The sequence below is a fragment of the Corvus brachyrhynchos genome, unplaced genomic scaffold (genome assembly GCF_000691975.1).
Source record: "Corvus brachyrhynchos isolate BGI_N302 unplaced genomic scaffold, ASM69197v1 scaffold194, whole genome shotgun sequence".
In the NCBI taxonomy this organism is placed as follows: domain Eukaryota; kingdom Metazoa; phylum Chordata; class Aves; order Passeriformes; family Corvidae; genus Corvus; species Corvus brachyrhynchos.
Window position 1 is genome coordinate 5,666,229 of NW_008237890.1, and position 22,474 is coordinate 5,688,702.

General features: G+C 37.3%; 1 protein-coding gene across 1 annotated transcript in view; it reads right to left on the reverse strand.

The window, feature by feature from the left end:
- BNC2 (basonuclin 2) overlaps window positions 1-22,281 on the reverse strand; it is a 322,953-nt gene extending 300,672 nt beyond the window's left edge. Inside the window, 2 exon segments of the mRNA XM_008632568.2 lie at window positions 16,914-17,015; window positions 22,119-22,281. Of these exon segments, the coding sequence (XP_008630790.2) occupies window positions 16,914-16,940 (27 nt within the window). The 5' untranslated portion in view covers window positions 16,941-17,015; window positions 22,119-22,281.
- Window positions 22,282-22,474: the final 193 nt, after the last annotated feature.

Consider the following 22,474-nt stretch of genomic DNA (forward strand, 5'->3'; position numbering starts at 1 on the left):
ACCTGAAGTTTGCTCATCTCTCTCGCATATCCATCATTTATCAGAGGATAGTTCAGCTATCAGCTGGAGTACAGGCACTCCAAAATACTCCAAATAAGTATGAACAAGACATATTGTAGTCCTCTGCAGATCTTCAGAGTAAGTCTGATCTCTCATGGAACTAGATGCTTTGTTATCTCCAAATTAGGCACAGATTTCATTTTGCACAGGGGAAGGGGTTCATTTCACCATCTATCATGTTTCTGGAATCCTTACTTTCCAGTTCAGACAGCACCAAGCATGCTTCTGAGTCTTTTCACAACTGAATTTTTATTGGTGTATCACACATCTGGCAGACATTTTTGGGAATGGGAAAGGGGAACATGTATTAATGGAGAGGATCAGACCCACCCTTACCTCTTGAGAGATTACTGATATGATATGATATTCATGGAATAATACACAGCATAACCTCCCTGTGTATGATTCTGGACAAAAATACATCCTTTTAGCTTCCACAATGCTCTTGAAAAATGAGGGTAATACAGCTGTAATACCAGAAAAATCAAAAAATGTTACATTCAGTTACTGTGTCAGACAAGTTCTGGATAGTGGTTCCTCCAACCCTTGCAATTACGCTAGGGACCTAACTCATGGTGAATACAACTTTTCATCTACATGGGATTGTTTCCTCTTGATACAATCAGAGCAGATGAAAAACAGATGCCGGGGGTCTAGTTTGATGGGATTTTGTTTTTAGGGATTTTTGCACAACAAAAGTCATTCAACTTTGTGGAGCTTAAAAATGCTGTCTTCCCAAGAGGCATAACTCAATAATACATTGCACACTAGCAAAAGACAACAGAACTGCCATACACACAGGTCTTTGAATCTTTCCATCCAGGTTTTTTTCATGTATATTAGAAGCAGATATTATATGCACTCATATTTATACACCGTAGATACACAATGACAAGTAAGACATCAGGATGTTTCAATGTTTCTCTACTTTTTTTGCTTGTGTTATAAAACATTTAAAAAAATAATAAACTTGCTTTGAAAGTTGCATCATTGAGGGGAGTAAAATGTAAAGCACTACAGGTTTAAATGTTTCAAAACAGATGTTGACACATAGAAGTTTTCTCTGTGTATATTAAAATTTGTTCAGAAACTTAAAAGTAACACAATGGATAACAGAGAGAAACCAGCAGCAGACTGAATAACTTCTAGTAAAACACATCTGCATTTTTTTTTGTGCCATATTTGTAAGACCAGTGCTGCAAGAGCTCCTGGGGTTCTTCTAGGCTCTTAACTCCAGAACTAAGACAAGGAATACAGCCACAATACAAAAGTCAATCCAACTTCTCCTACCCACATCCATTTTGACATTCCACACATTTACCTCAAAATCAAACCATATTTGTGCAAATTAAACTGAGTCCTTTCCATAAAGGATCTTGCCTTATTCTCCTCTAAGAAAAAGCACTATAGTAGAACTGACAATTACTGTGCATCTTACTAATTATCTTTGAAGTAGCAATAAGAATTGAAAAATGTGTATTTTCATTATTGCAATAATGGATATTATCAACACTTTGGATTTATAATTTGAATAATCTAACAGTGATAATGGTCTGCCACATCGAACAGTGAAAAAATACTTCCAGTATTCACATTATATTCATGTCCAGTACACGTATTACAGACAACACCAACCACAGGCCAAAATTTCTTCTCTTGCTACATGTTATTATGCATAGAAGAAAAACAATTTTTTTCCAGGCAGAATTTCTCTACTTGTTTTAGAGAGTTTAATAGTTTTATGTTCCTGTCAACTACCAGTTAATTTACTGATACAAATGTTTCTGTTATTGTCAAATGGTATTTACTCTGCCAATACCACTACTAGATGTTTCACTCATTCTGATTTTCTATATAGAAACCTTGAAAAATATTAATTGTCAGGACTTGTAAAACTCTCTCAGATTTGTGGGCAAGCAGGAATCACTTTCAGGCAAGGGTCATTCATTTTTAAGAAATCTGGAACTTGTACTTTGAATTTTAGTCCTTGTGGCATGACAAGCTTCTCAAACACTGAATGAATGGAAGTAATGTAGAATCTATCTGAGCCTTCAGATCAATAGCTCCATGGCTCTCTGTAACCACTACTGCTTGTAGTTTCATCTTCATTGACAAGATTTCTGTGACCAGAAGTGAAAACTGTCATGTCAGTTCCTCACTGCTAGTGCTCTGGAAACCTTCAGGTAAGAGTTTTTAGAGGAAAGATAGACTTAAAAATCAGAAGTTTAGGGAGAAGACCATAAATACCTTGCCTGTCTGAAAGAAAGCTAGAACAGTCACATCCAAAGTGATTCAAAGATAGGGACAAAACCATCTTCTTCCTTTACAGCAAGCAAAGGGGAAAAGAACACATCATTGAGGAGAAGAATGAATGACAGATAGAAGATGGGTTCCCTGAACTGGGATATAGAAAAATACCCAGCCTTCTTTCTTCCTCAGTGGCTGAGTAAGATGTACTTGTTTCTCAGACAACTCTACCTCCAATTTTCACATTACTGGAATAGCTGGCTTAGTTTTCAAAATTAAGTGTTTCAAATCCACATGTGAGTAGAGAGTTGTATAAACAGATAAGAAAAATAATAAAATTACTTAAAGTTCCAACAAGATAAATATTTTTTAAAACCCTACCAAAATCCTGTATGTGAAGTATGCTTTTTTATACTGGTAAATAATATTTTTTTTTCCCTGCAGAAATTAGGATTCTAAATTTTTGCATATATTCAAAGAAGAAAACTGAAGTTTAAAAATCACTGGAAGATCTTACTTGCAGTACACTAATCTTTCTTAGCAAGAAATATTAACTCAGTTGTGAACACATATAAAACTGGAATGCAGCACAGCATTATACTTTCCCTGGTCAGACTGACCCAGTCTTCTCCTTCCCTGAGCCCTTCTAAAACATGTCAGCTGTGGAGAGGAAAGTGGAAGATAAAACTATCTGACAAGAGACTGGAAATGTTTAAAAACACACCAAACATTTTGTTGTCAAAAACTTTCAAAGGAAGTGATTTAATTCACATTAATTTCAAAGATGCCACAAAGTAAAAGCCTTATTTGACAAAATCATGCCGCTCTCTTGCCATAGAACTAATAGACAGAAGGTTACATAACAGGTAAGTTATCTAAGAAACCTTTAACTGGAAAACAAAAAACAAACTTAAATTTCACATAATGAGAGACAACCAATCATTTTGTTATCAAACAAATAAAAAAATAAGTTTCCCCGTAAAGCAATCATTATTATAATAAATATGCTCATTATTTTTCTATATTGTGTAAAAAAAAATTAAATATGCATTTTGGAGAAATCCAAGAACTACTGTTGTAGTTTTATTAGAACAGTGATACCTACCGTATGAAAGTAACAGTTTTTAATGCACAACAGCAAGTAGCCATGCAACTCCCATAAAAATGAGGTCCCATAATTTAACAAAATCAGAACACAGCCTAACAATACTGTAATCTATTGTTAGCATTAAATGCTCAGTCCTAAGACTTTAATTGCAGCTACATGTGAGGCTCTGAGACTTAAGACTGGCAAAGTCTTTATTCAGCAGGCATGAACAAGGAGCACATATTTTTACATGCTGGTGTGTATAAATCATTGTTTGCTAGCCTAGCTCTAAGCACGCAAAGAAAAATTACACATAACTGCAAGACTAGCTCTTTCATTCTGCATGTACCTAGGAAAATTTATAGATACTCAAAGACATATACATGTATTCATACACACAAAACACAAGCAAAGGATGCTACAAAGGGAAAGACAAAAGAAATGTTGCTTTTCCCTCCAATTTCCATGCTTTCTTACTGATAAAAATTACAGTCTCCAGCTCCTTTTCTTTTTTCCTTTTCTTAAAGTAAGGAACTGAAAACAGCATTGCAGGCCAACAGAACTTAGCCAAGCGCTATGTACAGACATATTTTTGGAAGTTCAGAACCACCAAACACAATTTGCAGAAAGACAGCATGGCAACATAGGCCTTCATCTGAAGTGGAGATAACAGACACTTCAGAATACTGTGATTAAAAAGAAGTGGGTTATAATTACTACTCATGCAGAGGTACAGTTCAAAAACACCCTCTCCCCAGGTTTAAAACAAACACACACAGATGTCAAGAAACAACCATGAGATGATGCACTTAAAATAGTAATATCTGTTTACAAATTCAAGTTGCTGCTTGGTGGAAACTTGATTTCTGCAACATGTCCCCAAGATACAATCTAATACTAAAACTTATCCTGCGGTAGGTCTACTTTCCAATTACTAGAAGTAAGCATACAAGGTATATAATTAGTTATGACACTGGGACAGACATACATGTTTCAACACAGACAGAGCTCTGAACAAAGTTTTTGGCAGTATATGACAGAAGACTTAAATTGAAAGCTCAAAGGCAGGGTATACTGTATTATAAAAAAAAAAAAATAAACCACCCTGTAACTTAAAAAGTTCTCACACCAAATGATTTTTAAAGGTATGAGTATATTCAGCTGAAACACCCTTCATAAGCTGGAGAGAAAAAAAATATTGCCCTGAAGCACCAAAATGGGCTATATTACAAATTAAGAAAAAGAGACTCAATCCTTTGAATGGTTTCTTTTCTTTCAGTGAAAGGGTGTAATTCTTCCCTAAAGACTACATTATGACAAAACATTTATACAAATCAAAGAAGATTTCTTTAATGACTGTGGGCATGGGATCTTAAATCTGGGATGAAACACCAAATTCTATCAATTCTAAAATAAATTAGGCAAGGATTATACAAGTAGTACTTATCTTGGCATTAGAAAAGAAAAAAAAAAAGAAAGAAAAGAAAAAAGAGTATTACTGTCAAAGACATATCATCAACATGCTTTCAAACAGCAGTCCCTGGAAGGGCCTTTAGTACTAACTTCAGAATAAGTGAGCTCTGAGCAGTTCAATTAGGTATCTAGTTTCTAAATGTTTTCATTTAAGCAACCAACAAGACACCAAATGGGGTATAATGGCAATGTCCATATGGATTAACCTTATGGTTGTCTTGTTTGATTCTACAGAAAGAATTAGACTTCAGCTAGTTTAAATCAGCTTCCTCAGATATTTGAAAGGGTCTTCTTGCTCTGCCATGTTCCCTACAAACAAGTACTTTAAAGGTCATTTTTTGAACAGGATGCCCATGATTACAGTTTTTTTAACAGGAAACACTGACACTGTCTCTTTAAATGAAATTCAAAGTCCATAAATTCATGATGTGGATATCTTGGAAAGCACACCTTAAGCTAAAACAATCATAATTGATACTTTTCCAGACTGAAATTCATTAAGCTAATATTTGCATAAGACACAATAGTAATTTTTTAGGGTTTTCCTCTATTTAGAAAACAGTTTACGTATTCTTGATATACAAATGAACCAGATATTCAATTTTGGTAACTATCTCATAGAACATAACAGCATAACATCTTTAATTTCACGCCCTTAGACAAACTTTGAGCAAAAAAATACATTGCCTTTCTAAAATGAATACAGTAATGCTCTTACTACAGTAACCTCCATCCTCTTAGATTAACATTACTTAGAGAGCTGATACAGCGCTGTTGGCAGAAATATTTCTTTTGTCAGCATACACCATGTCCTATCTAAACAAAATCTGACAATAACTCTCTTTTCCCTGCTTCAGATACTTAACAAAAAACATGGCCCTTGCCGAATACTTGGAAACCGTGTGTCTGTGATGTCACATACTATATATATATGAGGAAAGAAAGAAATTTTTCAAAGACATGAAGAGCACAGTATCACATACATATTTCATCTGAAGCTGAAATAGTTAAATGTTTATTTATATACATTTATATGTTTATTATATATATATATATTTATTATATATATTTATATATATATAAATGTTTGTTTATAATTGTGGTACTATGGCTAACATGGCACTTAAACCATATAAGTCTTCCTCCGTTAAAACTAGTACTTTCAACATCATCCCAGAAACAGTTTACTTAACCTTCATAGTAGCTGGGTGGGCCACATTCAGCACTTTTTCAGTTCATGAATACAACAAGAAGGAAAGTAACCTAATTTTGGCAAAGCAAGAAACAAAATTGGCAGCATGTGGGTACACCCAAAACTATCAACCTGTGTTAGCTTCTCTAAACTCTGTCTGGCTCAGCAACCAGACCTTTATTTCTCAGTCTTACAAACAACAGTTTTCAAAAATTAGGATCATCTCAAGAGAAGGAAAGACTTCATCTTGCATAATTTGTGGGCATTGATCCTGCATTCAAGAGGCACTGGTGCACTTCAAGTGCTGTAAGTAAGTAAGAGCATAATGCTAGTATGAATAAATAAGAACTTACTGCAATTCAGTGCGCTCCAGAGCTACAGTGCACCTCAGGAAAACACATAACATAGAGCATTGCACTGATCAACCAGACCAAGTTTTACTAAGGATGGTTGGACCAGATGATCTGTGAGGTTCCTTCCAACCCAGTGTTCTATGACTATGGAGTTCATTCACAGATTTTGCTCGATTTAAGAGAGACTGGTATTTTTTGAATATTGCAGTATACTACAGAGTTACATTATTACCCACGTTTTCTTTCTTCACAATCAACATATGAATACATGCTACAGATGATAATATTATGCAGACCATACATTTAATGATATGCATTCAGTTGAGGGTTTTTTAACCCTGCAGCTTTTACTTACAGCAAAACTGCTCCCCTATTTCAGTTCTTACAAGTTGCTACACTAGAAGGATGACTGGACTTCTGTTAAAAACAATATTTTTTCCTCAATTCTATGAGGTTTTGGATAAATAGCATGGTGACTCAGACACTATTCATGGAGTGCCTGTCTTTAGCGTGACATTAAAAAAGCCTGTTGAAAATATACCATAATTCAAGCTACCATGATCCCTTCAGAACAAAGTGCTAATACCATGGCTCTACTGTTTTCCAGCTCTGATAATTAAGACCGGACACTAAACTCATGAAAGCCAAAGGCAAAACACCCGTGAACTATTAGAAAACAATTACACAAAGAAGGAACCATCAGGTGACCAGGATACAGACTCACAGTGTATGAGTTAACTTGTAGCATGTCACATAGATTTACCAGCACTAAAAGTGAGGTAAACTACATGTGATCAGGACAGTAAAAATCAGTTGAAAAGCTTTCACTTCCTACTGAGGGTTAGTAGAAGCAGTCTTCAGTAGGTATGTTCACAAGAACCAGGAATTTAGAAAGGTAAAAGTCTTTTTCAAGTCAATGTGAGATCTGGTAGTGACTGCCTTGCTGAGGGGGGATCTGTTCCATCAGTTCACTCTAAATAAGCTGCAGATGAAGTTTGTTCACTCCTGAATTGTCATATATATGCCATCTTTCTTTATGAGTAAGGTCCTAGAATGATACCTGGATTATGTCTATAATTCAATTTTGTAACATATTTTCTTGACATCTTGGGATGAAATTTCAATAAGCTAGATAACAGAGTTTTTTAAGTACTGAAGGCCAACAAAAACCATCTAACAGAACACTAAGTATTTCCATTGAAATTATGTAATACCTCAAAGGCACCAACTTCTACCTTACCTGAAATCAAGTTAAACAACACCTGAGTCTGTTTGCACTGGACTCATTTACTCTGCATACCTATCCCAGTGACTGCAATAGTGCAATTACATGAATGGTATTCAAAGAAGTTGGCTGTTAAGTAGTAGGACTTAATTTCAGCTGAGCTTCCATTACCCTTCACATAACTTATGAAGTTCTATGCTTTTTCCTGCTGTGCCACTGCATTTTGTCACCTGGTATTTCCCATTATTTTACGGTTATCCTCAGCTATAAATACTTATTTTCCCAACACCTTCTTACTAGGAACAGCAAGTTCCTAAAATTTTCACAGTCCTGAAGCTTTTTCACAGAAAATTCAGAGATACATAACAAAAACTAACCAAACGTGCACTATATGAAACATTCCCATGACAATATAATCACAATATATTTAAATGTATATTTATAACAGCAATGGAAACAAAAATAAAAGGATGGAAGATCCTCTTTTGCAAGCCAATGAAATGCCAGACCAGTTTTGGTTACTCTTCTTTTATAATGTATTACAAAAGGCATAATGTTGTGCTTTTTATGAAATATTGCCATCACAAATGGGAGCCATCAGATTTCTTAAAAGAAAGGAAATCCTTAAATTAGGCAAGTATCTACAAGGATTCTTCTACAAATCCAATTCAACACTGCTTTCAAGACAAAATATCCACAAGAGCTGGCCCTTCACAGAATTAGAGAACTATGAGAGGCTTGGTTGTTAGCAGGTCTCATTATCATTACTATAATATATTTATAAGACACAGATTCACAACACTGGCTTTTGTTTAAATAATGTCCATGGAAACATATTCAAATCACAGAATAAGATAACTCAATATCTCAAAGGAAACTCAGTGCATTATATGAGACTGTTGAGAAAAAGGGTTTACAATATACAGAACAGATAAGAAAGCTAGAGAATAATGAAAATAAAATAAGAAATGCGAAACTACAAACAGAAACCGGTATTTGCTAAAACGTACTCCTAAGATTAGAGAGGTACAATATTTGTTTCCCTTTCAACAGTGCAGTAAATTTCACAATTTTTAGAATGGATCTGTATCTTACTTTTATTCAAGAACTAGAACTACCCAAAAAGCTTTCCTGGTAACAAAAATTTCAGTCCAGAAAAAACATTATGCATACATATATATATTAATACTTATGTATATCACTGAATCAGAATCACAAAATAGGGAAGGTTGGAAGGGACCACCAAAGAGATCATCTGGTCTAACCTGACTGCTGAAGCATGGTCATCTCAGAGCACATGGCACAGAATTGCATCCCAGTCGTTCTGGAGTATCTCCAGTAGGGAGACTCCATAACATTGATGGGCAATCTGTGCCTGTGCTTGATTAGCTGCACAGTAAAGAAGTTCTTCCTCATGTTCAGGTGGAACTTCCGGTGCATCAGTTTCTGCCCACTGACTCTCATCCTATTCCCTGGCAGCACCGAGCACAGCCTGAATCCATCCTTTCGACACCTCCCTTCAGACAATTGTATGCATCGATGAGGTCCCTGCTCAGTCATCTCTGCTCAAGGCTGAACAGGCCCAGCTCCCCCAGCCTTTCCTGATAAAAAGATGCTCCAGTCCCTTAATCACCTTTGTCACCCTCTGCTGGATCTGCTCCATCAGCTCCATGTCTCTCTTGCACTGAGGATCCCAGAACTGGATGCAGAGCACCAGATGTGCCTCCCTAGGGCTGAGTCCAGGGGGAATATCTGAATGCATTTATGTATGTATGTACTGTATGCATACCATGTATATGAGCGTAGGTATCTATGTTTGTGTATATTTATATGTTAACGAGTTTATATGGAAATATGGTGCATGCACTTACCATAATATGTTGTATAAATATCTACACACACAAACACAAAGAGGAAAGTTGCAGCAGAATTTCTGAAAGTTTTTCCTTCTAGTCCATCTGCAGGTCATCTTTCTATACTGGCCACTGGTAAGTTTTTCACAAACATTAAGTTGCTTCTCAAAATAACTTTGCATTAAATTTAAGCATCAAATCAAAATCATTCTCGCAACATGTAAAACAAAAGAAACATACAAACTTAGTACTAGCAAGGGCCCTCTGTCAATGAGTCCGAAATGTGCTAGCCACACTAGAACACATTTGGAGATGAGATAGGAACTTCTAAGCCAGTAACAGCCAATAAGTAGACACCAGGGAAATATCTCAATGAAATTTAGAGGTGCTCCTCTAAGAAGGTGATTTGGCCAACAATCCAGCTTAAGTGCCTCTACACCAATGCATGCAGCATAGGCAGCAAATAGGAGTAGCTGGAAGCCACCGCGCTGCTAGAAAGTTATGACTGAGGTGCCATTACTGAAACTTGGTGGGATGAATCCCATGACTGGACCCTCTGGGAAACTGCCCTCAGGGGCAAGGAAGTAGAACACAGCTGGCAGATCTTTAATGAAGTCTTCCATAGAGCATAAGACCTAGCAAGGCTCAGGAACGAGAATTCGGGCAAAGAAGGCAGGAGATGGTATGGCAGAATAGGGAACTGTTGGTCAAACAGTGAAAATGCAGTGGCAGTGAAGCAGGGACAGGTCTTCTTCCTGGGAAGAGTGCTGGGGTGCTGCCCAGTTATGAAGAGATGGGGTGAAGAAGACCAAGGCAAAAGTGCAGTTCGCCTCGGCAAGGCACACAAAGAATCACAAAGGCTTCTACAGATACGTTAACCAGAATGGGAAGGTCAGAGAAGGTATACCCCCTCTGACAAACAAGTTGGAAAACTGGTAGCAATGGATGAGGAGAAGGCTGACAACTGAACAACTTTTTGCCTCAGTCTTCACTGGCAACTTCTCTTCCCACACCTCTTGAGTGGATGAATCTCACAACAGGGATTGGGGGAGCAAAGTGCTTCCCACTGTAAGACAAGATCAGGTCTGTGACCATCTGAAGAACATAATCACGCATAATTCTATGGGACCTGATGAGATGTATGCCGTACTCATAAGGAAATTGACTGATGTAGTTGCCAAGCCACTCTTCATGGTGTTTGAAAAATCATGGCAGTCAGAGGAAGTCTCAGGTGACCGGAAAGGGGGAATCATTGAACCCATTTTTAAAAGGCCAGAAAGAAGGACGCTGGCAATGACCGACCTGTCATCTCCCCTCTATGCCTGGGAAGATCATGGAACAGATCCTTCTAGAAGCTCTGCTAAGGCACATGGAAGTCAGGGAGGTGATTCGAGACAACCTGTACTGCTCCATCAAGGGAAAATCTTGCCGGATCAACCCAGTGGCCTTCTATGATGAGTGACGACATCAGTGGACAAGGGAAGGGCTATGGACATCATTTATCTGGACTTCACATAAGTTCCTTGACGCTATTTCCCACAATATCCTTTTCTCTAAATTGAAGAGATATGGATTTGGTGGATGGACTGTTTGGTGGATAAGGTGAATTAGGTGGACGGTTGCATTCAGAGGGTATTGGTCAATGGCTCCATATCCCAATGGACACCAGTGACAAGTGGTGTCCCTCAAGCGACAGTATTGGGATCAGTGTTATTTAATGTCTTCAGTCATTAAATCAATAACTTTGATCAATGGCACAGACAGGGGAATCGAGTGCATCATCAGCAAGGTTGAAAACGACACCAAGCTGAGTGGTGTGATTGACACCTGATGGCCAGGATGCCATCCAGAGGGTCCTGGACAAGCTCTAGGAGTGGGTCCATGGGAATCTCATGAGATTCAACAAGGTCAAGAGCAAGGTATTGCACCTGGGTCAGGGCAAGTCCCGGTACCAACACAGACCAGGGAATTAAGGAAAGAGAGCACCCTTGAGGAGAGTGACTTGGGGGGCTTACAGGGATGAAAAGCTGGACATGAGCTGGCAATTTGTGCTTGCATTCCAAAAAACCAACTTTATCCTGGGCTGCATCCAAAGCAGCATGGGCAGCAGGCCAGGGAGGGGATTGTACACCTCTGCTCTGCTCTCGTGAGACCCCACCTGCAGTGCTGCATCCAGCTCTGGGGTCCCCAGCAAAGGGGGGACATGGAGCCGTTGGAGTGAGTCCAGAGGAGGGCTGACAAGTTCATTATAGGGATGGAGCACCTCTCCTATGAGGAAAGGCTGATACAGCTACGATATTTCAGCCTGGGGAAAAGGCTTTGGGGTGACCTGAAGTCACCCCAAGTACCTGAAAGGAGCTTATAAGAAAGATTAAGAGAGACTTTTCATATAGAAATGTAAGGGTAATGGCTTCAAACTGAAAGGGTGTAGGTTTAGTCTAGGTATTAAGGAGAAATGTGTTACTGTGAGAGTGGTGGGGCACTGGAACAGCTTGTCTAGGCAATTTGTGGATGTCCTGCCTCTGGAAAGTGTTCAAGGCCAGGTTGGATGGAGTTTTGAGTAATCTGATCTAGTGAAAAGTGTCCCTGCCCATGGTGGGGGGTTGGAACTAGACAATCTTCAGGGTTCCTTCCAACACTAATCATTCTATGATTTTACGATTTTGCTTGTTATGAGCTAAATTTGTGTTTCTTTGTTATAAACTTATCACAACAAGAGCAAAAACAATCCTAAAAACTGCTTGAATTTAAAACTGAAGTCTGAAGGTGAATAGTTGTAACCCTCACATCCTTGAGGCTGAACTCTAGGTGAGGGTTAAAACTATTGTTGTGAGGTGAGGACAAGAGTAGTTCTCTTGACTCTACCACCCAGCAAGCTTCTCTCTTGCAACTGTCTGACCTAGTGTAATTATATTCTTTGTGAGTGTGGCAAGAGCTTCATGAGAAGAGTGATTTTTTTTGACCCTCCATGTTTGACAATGAGAAGACATTAACTGCCTGTGTGTTCCATAGGTTTGTCTAACAGACTCAAAAGTCCTCTGTAAAGCCCAGAGGCTTCCAAATACTGCATGGAACTCACAAATTATACAAAATTCATCCCACCATACTTCCCACACCTGTGAATCATTAGCAGGAAAAGAGCCATGAAATTCCACATACAAGTAACATGAGAGAACGTGAAAGTTGTGCACAGTTGGAAAGAGGCAAGCCTCTTGTCCTGCTGCTGGGGTGACTAGAGATAGAATGTCCAGGTCCTTCCAGCATTATACTATCAATCTCACCCACCTCCTTCCCTGCTATCACCTGCATCAGAGACCCTATTATTCATCTCTTGTTTTTAAATGACTACTACTAGAGCATTCACAAAGGCTGTCCATCAATCTACAGGAGATGGTGAGCAGTTTCTTCCCATTTTATGACCCCCAATCCAAACCACAAAGAACCAGAAGATCACTCCCATCCCTGCTACTGTCATACTGACCACACCACTGCAAAAGTGTCCACTCAGGAACTGAAGAAATTCTTGCTTATGAAGAATCATCTGATATCACAAATCCCTTAAATATACCAGCTGATAAATGAGATTCACCACTGATACACAAACTAGTATGAGTTACATGTAGATAAGAGGAAATATTGAAGGTTGTAACTTATGTTCCAAAGGCAAAAGTTAAAAAATAAGTGTCATTTAAGTAAAGGAACAGAAACCTTTAAATCACACATCGCTTATCTGCTATTGCTTCCTGTTCCTACTTAACTTTCTTGCTGTCTTACCATGTGAATTACATTAGCTTAGACTTAAATTCACTTAGAAGCTTTTAGTTACATAACATATGTAATTCTACACACTGAGTTTTAATATTTGCACCAAAGTGAGAGGAAAATCTTAATGCCAGTTTCTGTACTGAAAAACATAAATTACTCAGACTCTTCACACTGCTTATATAATCACTTAGCCAACTGGCTTGTAGTGTCATTTATTTTGATCAGGCATATTTTGTGGGATATCAGAAACAGGGTATCTTCAAAAGCTGGCTCAAAATACAGCTGCTAACTGAAATATAGTTACAGCCTAACAAAAAAGTTGAAAGTTTTCACTTTTACTTATGCAGTATTTGCTTTTTTTTTCTAATTCTTAGCATCTCTAGCAGAGCAGCAAAACATTTTCCAAAATGCTCTCTAGGATTCCGTACAGAATCTCATTCTGGAGAGTTAAGTATTATCAATAGACTTTTAGAAGCATATAATTGGCATCAGAACAGTAAAAAAGCACTGCTCAGCTGTATTGTAAACTATAAATTACTGTTCATAATAATAACTTTCCAAACATACAGTTGGGGTATATGCCCACTTGACTAGTATTAGGAATATACCTGCAACTCCACAGTGAGATGAATAACAAAACCTTTCTTTAATAAAATTGGCACACTGCCACTACAAAGTCAATGGAGTTAGACCAGAAAGAGTCTATCAAAACAACTACACAAGTAATTACTTAGTAATGAAATTTTACATGTCTTAACAATAAAGAGTGAAAAAGCACTTTCAGGAAAATATTTTCCTTAGTTCAAAAATGGCACTAATCAGGGGTTCCAAATTAATTTACCTTAAATTTATTATACCTCAATTCAATTTCAAAGTAGTTTTATTGCAAAAAAATCACCAGGCTAGTTACAGTAAAGAGAAGTGGTTCATCATGCTGAGCACATCTTTCTAAATGTCAAATGCTACATTTCAACAGGAAAATTTATTTGATTCCTAACTGGCCCTTTCATCTTTGATTTGGAAACCATGTAGTAAGTTTTAGACTCATCAAAGCTAATATCAGTCTAGTAATGAAAGGATGTTTTAAACTAAGGGAACTTTTATATTTGTTCCAGATCATGTCTGAAGATTTTTTTTCCATTTAAATATTTGTCTAATTCAAATCACAAAATACAGAAGCTTCTCTTTTAATTTCAGGAAACTGGAATGAAGTATCAGCGTCACAAATGTTTCCAGTGTTTGAACAAGAAATATAAAAAGACTACTTTTGCTGAATTTTCTCTTAAATGCATTTTTCTTTGGATGCACTTGTTCCTCCAACCAACTATTATACCGCTGGTCACTTTGGATTCTATGTTCTGAATTAAAGCAAAAGGTGCAGCCAGGCCTTACTTCTTTAACATAAAAATATCAAGAGCTAAAAAGCACAGAATTCCTATTAATGAATGATGACCACTCATACTTTCAGGTGATGTTAATCGAAAATGTTCATCTGAAATAAGGAAGTTTTAAAGAATTTTCCTGTAGCCCACTAGATTTATAATCTTCAAAATCTTCCTAGCATGCTATGAAAAGTGCAAAGTAGGTGACTAGACTTTATTCAACAGTTTAACAAAACGTTAACTCCACTGGTTTCAGTGGCTTTACTCCCACTTTCAACCTTGCTGTGAATAGGAGCAATATGAGAGCCTAATGTTTTATATAGAATGAAGGAGTGCTATTAAAATTATAATTTAACTATAAACATATAGGTCTAATTTTGTTTTGGCTGAAATCTCCTCATGAAAGTTGTATGAAGTTATACATCATATTGTGATAATGCTACTGATAAAAATGTAACTGAAATGCATTCTAAAAGGTCAGCTAGAGGGAAGTCAGGAATAAGCATGTATTTTTTGCTATTATATAAACTGAGAGCTCAGAGTTCACTTAGATTTGGTTAACGGGATAAGATGGGCTTCAAGAAACTTCAGAAGCAAAATGTATGTGAATATTCTGCTGGATTAAATGGAGGATGTGCCTCAGTAGAATGAGGAAGTTGCATCACAACTAGTAATTTTGGCTCTTTGGGTAGCAAATGTAGAATAAACTATTTAGATGGACCTAGGTATTCTTAGCCAAATTTATGCCTCAGAAAAGACCATGACAATGCTTTTACAAAATCAAGAGTGAACTTTCAAGTTTTCCTAAGAGGAATATTTTAAAATGTATCGGAATCCATATTAGCAATTTTTTTTAAAGTAATTTGAAAGATTTGCAGCTTTTGATCCAAAAACAATTAAATACAAACAATTGTCATAATGTGTATTATTGAGGACAATTTAAAGTACATTTTAGCCTGGCAGCTTAAAAAGTGAAAAGCAAACATTTCTAAGTCATAGAAAGCATATTTTCTTTGAAAATCGCACTTAAATGAAACTAACGTGATTGACAAGTACCTTGCAAGCAAGCCTTGGCAACACTTAGTGCAAATCCATCTCTTCACCATTTTAAGAGAAATTCCTTCACAACTGTTTGTCTTTGCAATAACTCCTACAAAGCTCATTAGTGCCAGCCTTGGTTTATCCCCCATGTTGTGCATTTATCTCTGGGATGCATTATCAACATGTGGCACATGTCCTTGACATGCACAGAAGAGTTGCACCCCAGGATAGCAGCATGCATGACAATAGTGTTGACTCTTACTCCTTTATGGTTGCTGGGATGTAACCGAGAAATCTAATAACTGTGACAGTAGGCCTTTAGGTTTCTCCTTGCCTTTCCAGACAGTGAAGCTGCACAGACACTAATGAAAGGTTAAATGAATAGGAATAGCTGACAAGAGGTACAATAAAGAAGGGACTTGGTAATCCACAGACACTGAGCAGAGATCCTTGGCTCAAGCCGAGAAAGGACAGCACATCGTCGAGTCACAATATTTAAAACAGCTTGCTATACACAGAGGCTTTTGTGTCTGGGTACATGTCTGGCTTTGGAAGAAAAAAAAAGATACTGAAAAGAGATTTCAGCATGGGGCGCTTTGGCAAATGTCAGGTCACAAAAGGGAAAAATGTTTTTTGTTTGCTGTTACATCTTTGTATTCAACAGTAAAGAGCATTGACTAAGAGCACAAATCAAAAGTTTCAAAATAATACATATTTGACATATAATAAAGTTGCAACACTAATTCAGTGTGATTCCAGCTGACAGCATGACGGGTGTTGTACATACACCCAGCTTCATTTACAGCTGATAACAGTGAATAATATGCTTTGCATACCCTTTAAAACTTCCCATAGCTGAAGATTTTCTAACAGGCCTCGCTTCTACAGTTTTATATGCAGCAGAACAGTAAACCTAACCAATTGCAATACTCTGCAAAAACATAGCTGAACTTCCAGACAGTGCACCAGACCATGGTGACTTAAAAACTTTTTAGTGGTTAGCTTATGGCATTTTGATTTCACTTCGCTTGTGACTTACAAATCAGCACTATGAACATTCTAGTTTTCATAATGAAAAAATAATTGCAATGCCCAGCATGGTTTTAAAACTTCTCTAGCTTTTTCATAGTTTTCTACAAAAATGTGATTTAAGTACATAGTAGGACATTAAAAAAAATTAAAGAAACAGGAAGAACTCTCTAAAGTAACGAATCAGAAGCAAATCTGATCGTTACCTGAATTTGTGTGAGTTCTTTTTCCATAACATATTTCAAGAGAAAAGTACTGAAATAGATGCTGCAGATGAAAAGAATTCTCTCTCAAAATCCTTGATTTACCTAGAATAAAAAAAAAAAAAGTATTTACATATCTATCTGGAGTATAAAATATACATATTTATAATATGTGGTGAGAGTATTATGGGAAGATTCTAAATGAGAGAACCTCTTTGAACAACCACATTAAATTACAGCAGAAGTCCTGAGTGTACTAAGATTCTAATAATCAACAAATAAAGGGTTTTACTAGCACAGCACATAATGAGAGCTACTGTGTGAGAGATAAAGGAGACAAATATGGTACTTTATCTCACTGGATTATGTAATTTACTGAAATGGTAAATAAGTTTGTCCAAAGTAATACTTATAAAAGCTGCCATATAAATATTAAGCAGCAATTATGATCAATGCATTTTTAGAAAAAAATATGTCAGAATTTAGGTGGGATGAAACTGACACAGAATACAAGGTTTAGACAGATGCTTTTTATTAAGCCATGTTAAATGCTATAATGCTATTCTTCTAAATTAAGTACAAATTCCTGGCTAGATTAGAAAGTTATACACATTTCCAAAATGACAGATACACTCTATTTGTTTTGTATTTTATGAGGAACCTTTTGTATTTCCAGACGCACATTTTTTTCCTAACACATACTAATAGCAGACATTAAATCAAATTAAATCATTAAATAAAAGGTTCTGTGCAAACCTGCAGACTGAAAGTCAGGACTCTCATTAAACAATATTCAGTGATGAAAAGACTTCACATTCTAGTGACACTGTCCAAAGTGCAAAAGGGAAAGGGACACTGCCAGAAACGCCCATCTTTGAGACGAAAGAAAAATAAATTTGGGTTTTGTACAAAATCCAATGTTTTACTTGGACTTGTTTTAATGTAATTGCTTTGCTGTTGGTCATTTCTGCTTTGTTTGAAATTCACAAGATCTGTAGTCAGCCACAAATCCTACTGACATACACAGATACATAACACAAAATAAAGCCATCTCAAAGTCTAATTTCTAGATCTTTGGCTTTGAAAAATAGTTAGCAGTTCAGCTCTCCCTTATTCAGAATATTTTTCCCCTTTTTCTTACCTATGGCATATCTAATAAAATCTGGAAGCTCCCTCTAGCTCTCCAGAGGAGCTTAACTGACCAATGATCCTTTACAGTTCCTTTCCATTTTCAAAAGCAATACTGAGAGAGAGTGAGAGCAGTATTTCCCTTACATAATACGTGTTCTTGTTTCCATTCAGCAGTGTTTTCAATTCTACAACTTGAAAGGATGTGGATTATATGTGAGAACATCTGCTATGAAATACAGAAAGTTAAATACTGCTTTCTCTTGTGCAGCATACTAAAGACCCTCTTAATCATTTCCAACTTACGCTTTATTTACCAAATTCTGATTTGAAATCTTACATTGTTTGACAACCTAGCCATGTATATATTTAAACACACACACAGAGACACACACACACACACACAAACACACCTCCATTCCACTTTCCAATTACCAAGTGCAAAAGCATGTAAAAAACTTGACGGATAATACTATAGCTCCATTTAGAATCCAGATTTTAAGCAGAGAATGTTAGTTAAAATCAATTTGTTGGCATATGCTGGTTTTCCAGAAAACCAGTAATGCCAGTGGTAATTTGCTGACTATATTTTCACCTACCATAATATTTACACATACCATTTGTAATGGCTTTTATTGTTTAATCTCCACTGCATTTCAATATTGGATACTATGGAATTACAGTTATTTAGCAGGCTATAAATAATGTAGTTGGCATGTGCAATTGATATTTAAAATGTCTTACAACTGTAAAAGCCTCATTACAGACTAGCAAATCATTTCTAACAAGCAAGTTCAACTGACAAACACCAAAGCAAACCTGCAGTCTATGCTGCAAGCATGTTTGTTTTATTTAAATGATACACATTTAAAGCAGTGTGCAATGGACCATCGGTACAAACTTTATTAAATACGAAAGCGAAGTTCCAAAGTAATATGGTTATTTGAAGTTTTTGAAAATAAAACTGTAATATTAAAAATAAAAGGAATTCTCAGCAACAACAGAAAGAATAGCTTGCTTTCCCCTCCTCCCTCTATGAGCTAGTGTCCAATTTCTTCTTTTCTGAACAGCTGTATTATCCAACTTAAGTTGCTCTGCTAATTTCAGTCCCACAAGGACTAACTTGGAAGGCAAAAAAGTACTAGAAAAGATCAATTTGCTGGGAAAGATCAAATGAGAAAACTGTGGGGACAGCACCAGGTCACAGTATGAAGAGCTAAGCAGACCTGTTCTTCATTAACTTAAGCTCCCCTGGGATGTCACACACTACCTGTCCATAGGCTTATTGAACCGCCTAACCCTCATCTCTGTACCATTCTTCTGGGCCCAAGTGAATCATATCCTGCTGCTGACAAGTTAGCAGGGGACTGCGGCTGCAACATGAAAGTACTTTTCTTTCTTGTCTAAATCAGGCAGATTTTTGAAAAGAGGACACAGCACTGACTCGTGACATGGCAAGATGAAATGAGAGGTCTGGGCTGGTCTTCGAGCTGTGTAGATAAAAGTAATCAAATGACACTCCTGGAATGCAAATTGGCATTCTTGACTGCAGCAATTGCACAACCATGAAACATCTCTGACAGCAAGCAAGATTAGGACAAAATGTTATGTAAAGCACTGAACTCAAAAACTCACTAGAAAATTCAAACTGTAACATTTACATTTTTATATAGCAATAGCCATCTCTGCTTTTGTCTGCTTCTTTACTTTGTTTACTGCGATCGCATAGTCGTCTGTCTCAAGGGCCTCAACAATAAAAATGTAATGCGATTAAAGGCATATAGATCTGCTCCTAGAAGTTTTTTCCCCTAAAATGTCACACTGTTGTATTTTTTACAAAACATTGTATCAAGGCAGGGTTTTTCTATTACGTGTGCAAGGATATGTGCTTAAGGAACACTTTCACAATCCTAAGTCTCAAAAGCAGTTTCAAAATTTGCTCATAACATATAGTTTATAATTTACCCCTTTCTACACGTGGATCAGGTAAAGATGAGTCATTTGAAATATTTAGCAAGTTTTAAAATTAATGTGATTTAGTATTTTAAAGCCGAACATACATAGAGCTAGTTGCTCATTAATACTGGACAGTTTAAAATGAAACTACAGTGTATCAGAGAGGACATATGCCCCATTAAATTTCAGATTAAAAAAACCTGCCATTTTTAAGGGCAAGGAATGTTCCACATACTTTTGCAGGAACCTGGTATTCTTGTGCAGATCTGCTGATCAGGTTTATTAAATATTACCGTCTAAAATGAACTCAGTAATTATGTGAACACATTTGTACTCTGAAATTGACAAAAATGCTACGCATTTTATAATTCGTCTGTAGAGATGGGTCATAATGCAGAGGGGGAAATGGAAGACAGTGAGAAATATAAGCCCACTTCCACTAAAAAATATTTCAACAACTGCTATTTATAGTTAGCATACAGATTAAGAAAAGAAATAAGTAATATTCTGCTTTGATTTCATACTTAAAAAATAGCTTCAAAACATTTTAACCATCAGACACACAAAAAAGACGCTCGTTGCCACTTTAATCGTGGGTACACTAGATTACTACATGATGTCTTTTGTGCATCAATTTTACAACAGCTTGACTCTAGGGTAAATGGGAACCATCATAAATCGCATGCTGCTTTCAAAACCACTTTAATTTCTGTCAGTGTTACTGTAACCACAGTCCTGGGCACATGCTGCTTTTTCCCCTCTCTCTCTCTCTTTTTTTTTTTTTCTTCCTTGTTGTCTACATTTGACAGTTGCATCTCCTACACTCCAATTGTGGCTTTGATCACTGAAACAAGACATGTCATGTTAGGGAGAGAAGGGAAAAGCACAAACCCTCCATCGTAAACTCCATTCACACAGATATTCTTTATCTATAGTTTGAGCACTGTATATACACACATACATGTATGCATGCATAAACATACACACATATGTAGATAGAGACAGAAATATATATATATACACACTTGTGTGTGTGCATGTACATATGTATGCATATTCAAGGCACACAAGACAGCTCTGTAACATCCCTGGGTGAGGTGACAAAAGCTGACTGAAAGCAGAATGGTAGTCAAACAGCGACTGGAAACATACTACTTCATTGAATATGGGATGATCACTGTACATCACTAGCTGAAGTCGATCCATGTGTTAATGTGAACAGTTATCATTCTGCATGTTAAGTGTACTCACGGCTTAAATGAGCTTGTCTTTCGCAGCTGTTTAACCTATCCTCGCATCACAAACCAGACAAACGGACTTCAGTCAAATTAGGTCCTTGGCCATTTCGACTTTTAATTTTTAAATTAAAAGCCCAAATCCTGCTTTGCAAAACCTCTACTTGTAAAGGAGACGTGCATTTATACAGTACATGAAATACGCAGCAAAAACTTGTTCAAAGGTGGTTTTTGAGGGGCTCCACCTTCCCCTTTACAGTTAGGGCATCAGCATAACTCTGCAAGTTCTGTTAGCAATCGCTGACTGGAGAGGTGCAAACTGCAAGCACATGCACAACAAAAAAAAGGAGTTTCGGAGGGAAGGTGGATTTACACTCCTGTCTCCCTGCCGCAGGCGATGTTTCACGCGCAAACACACAGCTCCTTCCCGCTCTCAAAGGTTACCTTTACACTGTGTGCAAACCGTACTCATTTCCGAGCAGAAGGTGGTGGCCAAAATAGATCAGACCACCGTATGTCCGACTCAACCCCACTCCACCTTTTCTCTCCCTCCCTCCATCCGCAAACACTTTTTTTTTTACACTAGCTCCTGATCTTTAGTGAAAGGAAGGAGGCGGTAAAAAGCATGTGGCCATCCCATTTCAATCCCCCAAACTCACTTAAAAGTTTAGCACAACCTCTTAGACATTTTTCCCCCAATCCACGCAGCACAGAGCTGATTTATTTATTTATTATCCCCCTACTTCGCCTTGCCCGGCTGCTTGTTTCTTTGAAGGCTGAAACACACCGATAGCGAGCAGGGCTGCTTGTGTTACTGCACAATTTATTAATCAAATCAAACCAAAGTAAAGGCTAGAATGAAAACGAAAGGCTGCTGGAAACTTCTTACCATCTCTGCATGCTGGTTGTCAAGTGCACCCCCTGTCTCTCGATCTCCTCTCAGCGGCAGTGCCTGCACCCTTCCTTTTGCCTCTGGGCTCTCAGTGCTACACTCTCTTTCCCCCCTCCCCCTTCACCTTCCTCCCCCACCTTCCCAGGTGATTTGAACTAAAAATGGAGATTAAAAAAAAATACTTTTCCCCCCTCAAAAAAACCAAACAAACAAAAAAAACCCCAACAAACAAAAAAACAAACAAAAAAAAACCCCAAACAAAACAAAAGCCACACCACTAATCAACAACAGAAAAAAATATATAAAACAGCAGCTGTAGCAGAAACGCCAGTCTCTCGCCCTATCTCCCCCCA